The following is an 11,438-nucleotide window of genomic DNA, read 5'->3' as shown; positions in this document are numbered from 1 at the left end:
CTTTTTGTACTGACGTGACTTTGGGCTTTTTTGCCCTCTAATATACTCCTTTATCAATAATATCCTTTTGGATCGGGGCATGATGAGAGCACTATGGATGTGTCAACTTAGTTGAGATATCCGTGTGTGCCTACTGATCTCTCGACTTCTCGTACTCCATTATAAAAAACATTTTGAAACCTAAGGATCAAATAGAAACTAAATTCAAAATTTGGAGACCAAGAATGTATTTTTCTTTTAAAAAAATCGTATTTACGAGGATATTTGTAATAGATAGTAAAATAAGAGGAAAAAAATCTAAAAATATATTACCTCTTTAAAATATTTGCAAATATATAAGTGTTGACTAGTCAACATTTGAATTTTTTATAATTTTCAATTTCACCCTCTATTGTCTTGTTGCACACCTTTTTCTTCCCTTTCTTTTTATTTTCTTTTTTTCTTCGATTTTTTCTTATTTAGTTTATTTTTTATTTTCTTTCATTTCTCCGACTTTTGCTTCTTTTTTTTTTTCTTTCCTTTCTTAAAAATTTATTTCTCTTTTTTTTTTTTATAAAAAAAAAATTTATTTCCTTTATCCGATTTTTTATACTTCCTATTTTTTTTCATAAGAATTATGATGTTGAGTTTTGTACTAAAGACTTGAAAATATTCAATTCGTAAGTGACTTAACACCAATAAACCAATCATCAAATTTGATTATTATAACAAAATAATAAACATAAATAGCAAATGAAAACATATTTGAAAGAAATTACTTTTTTTAATACACAAATTTGCACCATTTTTAGAAACATTTCTTAAATGTTTGGAATAAGAAACTATAATAGTTATTAAATAAGTTTATTTCTAAAAAATTGAAAACTGTGAACGATATCAAACAAACCAATAGTTTTTTTTTTCTTTTTATATGACTTTTAGAGTATGATCTCTATGAAAAATAAACTTGAAAAAAATGGCATAGATGACCCAAAATGAAGGGCACAAATTGAAATATTTGTGTATTTGTGTACCATAATATTTGTATATTGATAATAACGATTATTAGTGTTATTAGTCATAGAACTTAGATAGATATCAATCATATTAATGTACTAGTGATATTAAATTTAGGTAGATATCAGCAGTAGAAGTATACTAGTGATAAAAGTCCATTATTGATAATCAAGATAAAAGTTTGTCAATAATAGCCACTAATAGCTCTAATTGTTAATCTTTCAAAATTGATAGTTACTAATGAAAGTCTATCAGTAATAGCCACTAATATTTTCTATCATTGATAGCTTAAACTTTGATGATTTTTTTCAAAGTATTATCCACTTAGTGGATTTAATTAATAAAGTTGAATCTCGAATTAAAGTTAAGTGGAATGTGTAGAAATTATCATTAATAGTATGTTATCGGTGATAGAAGCTATCAACGATACTGATTACACGTTATTTAATGGTAAAAAGGAATGATAGAAGTTATCCCTAATAGTATGTTATCAATGATAGAAGCTATCACCGATAATTACGATATAAGTGATATCAGTGACTACAATAATAGAACTTATGTGATATCCATATATCGATGATATCAATGCTATAAAAGTCAATTCTCTTTGATGAAAGTCTATCATTGATAGCCACTGCTAAAAGTTATCGGTGATAGCCGCTGATTGAAGCTATCAATGATAGTTATAACTATAAGTGATATCCGTATATCAGTGATATGACTTAGGTATTTATCAATAAAATGAATGACATTAATGCTATTGGTGATATGACTTAGGTAAATATCATAGATAGTCACTTATAGACCTCTTATTGATAGATTTCTATCACTTATAGCTTTAAATGTTAATCATTGAAAGATGATAGTTTCCTTTCAAAAGTTGATAATTACTTATAAAAGTCTATTATTGATATCCATTGATGGCCTTAGGTGTTAATATTTCAAGTTTGATTCTAATTGATCAAAGTGTATTAGTGATAGCCTTTGAAAATTGATAGCAAATTGAAAGGTGATATTTCAAGTGTTATTATTTTAAGATTGTATTAATATTTCTCAAATTGAAAGCTGTCACTAATAGTAACTATCAACGATAGCAATTAATAGCAGTTATCAGTGAGAAATGTGAACCAATTATGATTAGATATGTGAACCAATGAAAGCTGTCATTAAAAAGAGCACAACCAAAGCCTTTTTCTTGTACACAAATTTTCTAGAGAGAAATGTGAACCAATTATGATAAGATATTTAATATCGATAATATAATTTTAATCAAATTAAATTTGGATGAACCTGCTTCCTAATTAATCATTCTTTCATAATAAAATCTTTAGAAGTATAAATCAACCCATAAATAACAATAATAAACCTTCATTACTTTGTCTCTCAACAAGTGTGCCCTTATGGAACTAGGGTTATCTTTTCTTTTCCTTCTTATGCTCTTTTTAGAAAAGTTTTCTTCATCGTAGACAATGGATATATGTGAAAGAAAAGTGTTATGAAAGTCCAATTTTATGTGAAAGAAAATGAGGGCTTAATTTTCCAATGTTTCTTTTCTTTTTTCATTTCTTTTCCTTTTTTTTTAAAAAAGAAATTGAATATGAAAGTTGATGGGAATTTGATTTGGTGCAAAGGTTGTGGGTCTCTCAAAAAGCTTAAAAGGGTAAAGCTACTTTGATGTGCCCTTCCAACTTTACGTTAAAAGGACCCTAACACCTTTTTTTGAGAAAAACAAAATATGTATATACACATACATACAAAGGCAATAAGGAAAATTGGACTAAAATTTTGAATGAATATATGATTTTGGACAATGTATAGAAGATGATTTCATTTGCCAAAAAATGGTTAATTTCATAAGAAAACTATAGTTGTCTTTCGTATATAGCATAAACTACCATGTTTAATTTAAGAACACTCATCAATTACTCACTTTATACATATATTGGAACTCAAAATAGATTGTAATATAAATCTTATTGTATTTACTTGTTTGACAGATTAATTGAATAGAATTTGTAAAGATCAAGCAAAAAATAAGTGCATTTTTTTCCTAAAATGACAATCTTCCATAATCAAGCGGACATGACCAACAACTTGTGCTACATACCTTGATGTAGGAGGTTCAAATCTCTATAACAGAAATTCGAACTTACGGTACTAGAAAAGAAATAATTTAATTGGAAGTAAAAATCCTTTAAAACAATTATTATTTTTTTACTAAAATTCTATTTTAAATAGAATTTAAAATAAAATACTCTTTTGTCTATTGAGGTATGATGTTAATATCTATTATGTCTTTGAAATTATAAAATAAACACTTCAGTTCTCAAAATTTGAAAAATAATTTTAAATGACCTCTAATCTAAAAAATGCTGATGTGATAGTTTAACACGAGTGTGGATGACAAGATCACATTTTTGACTCATTGAACGAATCACGTCATCATCTTCCTCTCCTTTCTCTCTTTCCCTATTTTCCTTCACCCTCCATTTTGATATGGCAGGCCAAGATTTGTGCTACCATGCATCTCAAAGGAGGGAAACAACAATAATGTTTCAGAAGGAGAAAGGAGAAAGAGGATGAGAAGGAGGTCGGTAATCCAATATTCTAAACATTATCATGTTATCTAAACTTCTTTTAGCATGTTAATTGCCACATCAATATTCCTTTAGGTAACTAAGGGTTAAGACTATTTTAACTGTTCTTTGAATTAAAAAAATAAAGTGTTCATGTAATAACTCATGCAAATTAAAATGTCACTCTAAAGACATTCTATTGTAATAAAATCATCTCTTGGAGTTAGTGGTCAATCCAAACAAAGATTCCTAATTTCTTTTATAATAAAAAGAAGAATATATCATAGGGTTATGTCGAAATGTCTCGTACTTTTTTGAACAAGTATTTAAATAATTGTCCGAAAAAAAAAAAAAAAAAGAAAGAAAGAAAGAACAAGTATTTAATATATTTGTTTTTCCTTTTTGCTCTCTCTCCCACTTCGTGGAAACATAGCACATCACCTCACTTTAAATGAAAAGGCTTTTAAAAGAAGAAATATGACAAAAAAATTAAAACACAATAAAAAACGTACAATAATATAGTACTGGTAATTTGCTTCTTTTATCTTTCGAGAAAGTGACAAATATTTGATGTAAAATGCATGTGTATTAGAGTCATGCACCTAAACTTAACCATGTGGATGTACCTCAATAACATACTTAGTCATAATGATATGTGGTCAAACTCCTCAAATAGTTAGCCTAGTTAAAAGCAAACACGAAAAGATAGATTATTTGATAGAGAGTCTTATTGGTCTTTTGTTCAACGAAATGGTTAGAAATGTAACAAAAAAATTTTATATTGATAAAAAAGAAAAAAGATTGTAAATACATAAGTGAAGGATGATAGTTCTATTGGTAAAAAGTGAGATTGTTTAGATGAAATCATGAGAGTTTATATTAGGAAAAAAAAAGATGTTGTTAAGACTGCACTTATCTTTGTGTAGCCTAGACAATTGTCCAATAAAAATTTTCATATTGCAAATATTTTTTTAGAAACCATTTTAATATTTTTGTGTGTAAAAGAAAGGAATGCGAGGATAAGTACAACTTAGACTACATCTAATTTCTACCATTTATATTATATCATTGAAGAAAACAATGATTAGGTGTAAGCTAACTTATACTTATTTTCATTTTCCACCTCTCCTTTAAACATATTCTTTTTGTAAAAAAAAAAATTATTTTTCAAAAAAATAAAAATTGCCACACGTTATATTTTTATTGATTTTTAACTTGGAGTGTACAAAAAATGAGTGTAGTTCAGCTCCACCTAATTTTTTTTTTTGTTAAGGAAATAAATGGGGTTGGTTTGTACTTTGTCTCCTACTCATAAAAAGAAGAATAAAATTACGCATTTACCCCTATTGTGAGCTTATAAATCTTCCAAACTCTCCTCTTTCCAACTCCATTCCAAATCTTGGGCATCAGAATAATAGTAATACTGCGTTGCTTTATTTTAATTATTCCCATATTTTTAATATCTTTTTCCATTTGTGTTTTTGCATGCAATGGCGATGAAATGCATGACGAGTGCAGGCGAATCAACACAGCGTGTGGAATTTGGGTGCTCGGAGGAATCAATGGTGCCGGAGACTTTCGTGTGGCCGGACGAGTTTAAACCAAAGGAGGGGGCGCCGGAGCTGCATGTTCCACATATTGACTTGCAAAAGTTCTTAAGTGGAAATCAAAGTGATATTGAAGAGGCAACCAGGCGGGTAGATGAAGCTTGCAGAAAGCATGGATTCTTTGTGTTGGTCAACCATGGTGTGGACATGGAATTGATGAAAAAACTTCATCAGTGTATGGATGAGTATTTTACATTGCCTTTTGATGTCAAAAAGAAAGCTCAAAGGAAATTGGGTGAAAATTTTGGATATGCTAATAGCTTCATTGGAAGATTCTCCCATAATCTTCCTTGGAAGGAAACCTTTTCCCTTCCTTATGTTGCTCATCATAATTCAACCACTACTCTCGATTACTTTTCTCAATATTATGGCTCAGAATTCTCTCATCAAGGGTAAGCAAATTTTAACTTGATTATCGTTAGAATACTGTCTCTCTGATAATAAACTGCTTTCTTTTTTTGTTACTGAACCACGTAAAAAAATCTCTGTGTTCTCTCGATTTCTAAACATATTTATATTATTTATGTGTGTAGGAAGGTGTATCAAGAGTGTGGAGAAGCATTGAGTGATTTGAGTTTGAAGATAGTGGAGCTTCTGGCTTTAAGCCTTGGGGCTCCAAAAGAGAAGTTCAGGAAATTCTATGAGGACAATAGTTCAATAATGAGGCTAAATTATTACCCACCATGCGAGAAGCCAGAGCTGACATTAGGAACTGGACCTCACTGTGATCCAACCTCCGTAACAATTCTTCACCAAGACCACGTCAGCGGCCTTCAAGTCTACGTGGATGATGAGTGGCACTCAATTCCTCCAACCAAAGACTCCTTTGTCATCAACGTCGGTGACACTTTCATGGTAATTAATAATCTAATTCAATAATTTTAAATTTTTAAATTTAGTTTTTTTGAAAACCCATATTAATTAATTAATGAATTTCCAATGAATTAAGGCTTTGACAAATGGGGTTTACAAGAGCTGCTTCCATCGAGCTGTAGTGAATTGCAAGGAAGCAAGAAAATCAATGGCTTTTTTTCTCTGTCCAGCAGCTGATAAAGTGGTGAGAGCACCGGAGGAAGTGGTGGACAAGAATCCACCAAGAAAGTTTCCAGATTTCACATGGCCATTGTTGCTTGAACTGACTCAAAAATTTTACAGGGCTGATTCCAATACTTTCAAGGCTTTCATTCCTTGGCTTGAAGAACAAAAGTTGGCTAATAATACAATTGCACCACCGTCTGTTTAAATTATGCCAATCCTGCCCTTCAAAACCCTCTCCTTAGTTTTATGTCAATAAAAGTTCTCTCTTTTTAATTAGGAGGTTAACTAGGGAAGAAACTAGCTGAGGGAATCCCTTAGTAATGTTGTAGTAATTTGGTCTTTATGTATTTTGTCGTCTTTTCTGGGTTGTTGTTGGGATGTTACAGTAACTTAATGTACACAGTACACATGTTTACGCTTTGCTTATCCTAATTTTCTTCTTCTAGCTCTTCTCATCATCAGCTGCATGTTTGACACTTCTAGCATTTAAACCCACATTACATGAGCCGTTATTTCAACTTTTAATTGAATTCCCCTAATTTCAAAAACTATATATTCCTAACTTTTATTTTTATTTTACTTTTTCTCCTTCTCTTATTTGGTATATAAATATATTAAAAAAATCATTTTCAATTTTTTTCCCACAACTCCCGTTTAAACACGCTTAACTACGAAATTCTAATGAGATCAAGTGTATGATTTAATAAAATCTTAAAAAGAAATGTACACTCAAGAAATAAAAGGATACAATCTATGTGATTATTTAAAGATACATTTGAATGTAATATTAAAATAATGATAAAAAAAGTGGGCTAAGCACTTTTTTTTTTTCATTTAACATGTTCACTTAATATGTCTAAATGAATAAGTCTTGTGTGAGTAGAATTATAATCTCGTTGCATTTGATTAAATTAAAAACTAATAAACAGTATACAGCGTAATTATTCAAAGACACATTTGGATGTAATATTATTTTTTTTTTAAAACCAAAAATTGGCCTAAGCACACTTTTTTAAAAAAAAAAAATTAACGTGTTTACTTGTATGTCTAGATGAATAAAGGTGTGTTTGGTTTAATTCATGTATTTAATTTTAAAAATAAACTATTTAAAAAAAATTGAAGTGGTTGGTAACTAGTAAAAATAGTTTTAGTGTAATTTAAATAGTTTTGATAAAAAATTTAAATAAAAATAATTTTTTTTAAAAGTATTTTTTTCTCTAATCATGTCAAACAGGCCGCCTAAGTATTATCTGAGTAGAATTATAATCTCGTTGCATTTGTTTAAATGAAAAACTAATAAACAGTATACAGACCAAAACAATTTTATAATTTAAAAAATTGGAAACTAAAACAGCCAAATATTTGATAGTTTAAACGATATACATAATTTTAGAATTGAAATTACCCTGTATTTCCTATAATATATTTCAACCCCACAATTTGAAAAATCTTTGTAGACATATGTTGAGTGATTGATGTATATATGACATTACTTTTCTATGGTTAGAGACAATTTTAACCAAAAAACAAAACAGTTGTTTTGAAAAGGACAAATTTATTAATTTTCTATCATCTTTTTTTTTTGTTTTTTCTTGCATGGCAGTTTTCCTGGCTTGTTCACTTCAACAATGAGTAAAATAATCTGAAATTACAATTTTGGCCTTGCAATATTATGAGAGTGTTAAGAATTCGTTGATGTTTGGACTTTTTGTCCATTAATTAAAGAAAAACTTTATTTAAAAAAATATAAAATTTTAGTTATAAGCTTTTAAAGTTGTGTCTATAATACCTTAATAGATGGGAATATTATTGTTTGAACGTCCTAAAAATGGCTAACTATCCTCAATATCACTTTTTAAAATTTGAAATTAAATAAGTAAAAAAAGACATAAAGTAGACCCAACACAGGAGACGACTTATTGAGATGGAGTCACTTTGCTGATGGTAAATTCAGTGTCAAAACTATGGAAAGAGCTTCTTCGGACACCTCCTCTATAACTGCATTGATGGATGTTGGTTCTCTATGGTCAACACAGCTTCCTAAAAAATGCATCTTCTTTATTTGGTGCCTCCTACACAAAGGCTTGAACACTGGGGACAAATGCCAGCTTCGCTCTCCCCATAGAATGCTCAGCCCGTACTGGTGTATATTTTACAAAAATGAGAGTGAATCCGCCGATCACATATTTATACATTGCCCCTATGCTAAACATCTCTGGACAAGCCCAAACTCGGCCACTTTGCATCCCCTGCCCGCTACCCTGGATGATATATGCTATTTGTTCTAACACATATTAAACAGAACTCAACGAAGAAAGTTTTGTGGAGCAACCTGATCGAAGCCTACCTTTGGAGTTTCTTGCTGGAGTGAAACAGAAGAACTTTTCAAGATGAACAAAACCCGCCGGGTCATTTCTGGGAAGATTTACTTTATCTTGCTGTCCAATAGAGTACTAAATCTAAATTTTTTTGTAACTATGACACAACTTGAATAGCTCTCAATTGGAAGGTTTTCCTCTGACCTCTCATCTATTTTGTATTTGAACTCTCTGTCGTGTGTTTCTGTACATATTTCTTCATCAATACATCCTTTTGGATCGGAGCATGATGAAAGTACTAAGGAGGTGTCAATCTAATAGAGATATCCGGGTATACCCACTGATCCCTTGACCACTAATACTCTTAAAAAAAAGTAAAAAAAAAAGACTTAGATCAAATAAGATATATTTCTTTGAAAAAAGAATCTACTAAATATTTTTAGTTCTTGAATTTTTATGAAAGTAACAATTTAGTTTCTAAACTTTAATTTGTCATGATTAACTCTCTTAGTACTTTTAATTTTGTAACAATTTACCCATTGTAATTTAATAGGTAAAAATTGGTTTTTTGAAATTTGCAACATTACTGTCCTTAATTGAAAAAAAAATGTTCTTAAAATTTAACAAAATCTTCTTACATACGTAGATCAATAGTTGATTAACGTCCAAATTGTATAATTTATAACCTACAAATACTAAGTCGTTTTGTCAACATCCATCAAACCTTAGTCAACATATTCATGATAGTAAAACCTACAAATACTAAGAAACATCCATCAAACCTTTGTCAACAGATTCATGATAGTAAAACCTACCAAAAAAGCAAACTAAACTTACGCCATTATCTTTCCAATGAACATATAAGTAAAGTTTTTTTTTTTTGAAAGGATATATTTAGTCAAAGTCTATCAGCAAAGTTATTGATCGTTAATTATCAAGTAACTTTATATACACAAAGTGAGAAAAATTTAAAGTCTATTATGACAATAATGAGATATTATAACACCAAAAAAACTCAAGATTTGATATATTAAATCATATCTTTGCATGAGTAGTCATCATATACAAAAGAAAATTATGTATCAAATTTGTATTATGGTTGACTCTTCACATTGTGAGTTTATTATTCATCCATAGTTTTTTTTCCCCTTTTTCATAAAACATATACAATATTTTATCGTTTAATTTGTCATATTGACCTCACCATTTTCCTAAATGAAAGTGATAGCCAAGCCAAGGACAACATTAGTATAGTCTTCCCACCGAAATGCATGATGTGGTTTTTGTACCAGCACTTGCTCTTAGGTCCTTGGGGGAATTAAGTATTGATAAGGAAATGAGAAGTGCAGTTGACTAATTCATTTGAAGTTTGGTGTTTTGGATTTTCGAATAAATGTGTATGGGAATATTTAGTGCTACTCATCAATCATTACTTTTTCTCTTAGCAACATTGCTGGTGGCGCAATGTCACTTACAATATCTTTATATATAGAGAGAGCTATATTCAACAATTTTATACAAATTTTGAAAATTAGATATGAAAATTGATAAAGTAAGTAAAAATGTTTTGAGACCTAGAATGACAATCGATTTAAATAGTTAATTAATAAGAAAACATAAGCTTGAAAGCTTGGTGGTTACACTTGGGAAGTTAAGTAGTTAGAATAAGATTAGAATTATATTTTGAAGAATCCTAGGTAGCTGGTCTTTGGTAATGATGGGAAGAGCATCAAATCGTTTTCCATGAAAAAAGGAATGAATATTGTGAAACGTTGAGATAGAGAGAGTGGGTACGAACAAAGCAAAATAGTGATTGTATCATGTGAAGATAATTCACTTGAGTTGGATTCTCCTAGCTCGACAAGATCTTGGAAGATAAGATTACTCATTATATATTCAATCTCCTTTTCGAATTTCCCTTCTTTCTTTCATCTTTTCAAACTTTTTAATCTCAAATCATCTTCTTAATTATTAACTTAAATATGTTGTTGTTGTGGAGAAGGTAGGGTACCCCATAAAGAGGTGGAAACCATGGCCTAAACAAATATGTTTACTGCTACTCCATATTGATTGACTAATTTTATTATAGGTATGATGTTTCGTGTTTTGTCTTGTTAAATGTCAAGTATCTCATTCTGCATCATGCAAAGAGTAGGTGATATTGAAGTTTCTTTTTACCAGACACACGACCTTTCGGAGTAGGTGATATTTTCACCAGACTAGATTACCAATTATTTATGTGTCGTCTTCTTATCTTAATTTTTATTGTCTTTTATTCAATTTATCTACTTATCGATTGTTTTATTACAACATCGTAATTGACTTTATACTTTAAAATTTCATTTACCTTTTAAATTCCAAGACAAATATGTTAAGCGAAGGCTTTATAGTATTCCTTAGTACAAATAATGGTTATTATGGATCAGCAGAAATGTGAAGGAAATAATATACTTCTTCTAAAATATATATTCATATATATATTTTTTTATTGGAAATAAAAGTTGAATTTATGAGATCATCTCTCTCCTATGTTTTCCCAAACAGGGATATCACCAAATAAAAGCTTTTTTGTTCCTGTTATCATTTCTGTTTGAATGAATTTTGAAGGCTAAACTGAGCATATAAATAGTATGTAATGAGAAAAAGTTGAAAGTGGCGGAACTTCTTCCATGGCTGACCTTTTTGCTTTTGAATGATACTTTATTCCACTAGCTAGCTAGTTTTCTCCCTTTCAAGATTCATATTGCTTTCAACAATTTGTTCATTAAAACATCATATTTTGTAAGCATGAAATATAAGTTGCTTTGGTGGCGGCGTTCAATTTTTTTTTTTCTCGAGATTGCCCTGCCCTTACTTGTTAGGGCAATCACTCTCTTTACCTTGGACTTTAGTTTAATATTTGG

General features: G+C 29.8%; 1 protein-coding gene across 1 annotated transcript; it reads left to right on the top strand.

Moving 5' to 3' along the window:
- Positions 1–4,951: 4,951 nt before the first annotated feature.
- LOC120091712 (gibberellin 20 oxidase 2-like) lies at positions 4,952–6,643 on the top strand. The gene is made up of 3 exons (XM_039049827.2): positions 4,952–5,571; positions 5,713–6,034; positions 6,129–6,643. The coding sequence occupies exons 1-3, from the start codon at positions 5,063–5,065 to the stop codon at positions 6,420–6,422; spliced, it is 1,125 nt and encodes a 374-aa protein (XP_038905755.1). The 5' UTR covers positions 4,952–5,062; the 3' UTR covers positions 6,423–6,643.
- The last annotated feature ends 4,795 nt before the right edge of the window (positions 6,644–11,438 follow it).

The sequence above is a fragment of the Benincasa hispida genome, chromosome 1, assembly GCF_027475165.1.
Source record: "Benincasa hispida cultivar pf3 chromosome 1, pf3_genome.v1.1, whole genome shotgun sequence".
Classification (NCBI taxonomy): domain Eukaryota; kingdom Viridiplantae; phylum Streptophyta; class Magnoliopsida; order Cucurbitales; family Cucurbitaceae; genus Benincasa; species Benincasa hispida.
Note: the sequence above shows the minus strand (reverse complement) of the source record. Positions and strands in the feature narration are given on the sequence as shown.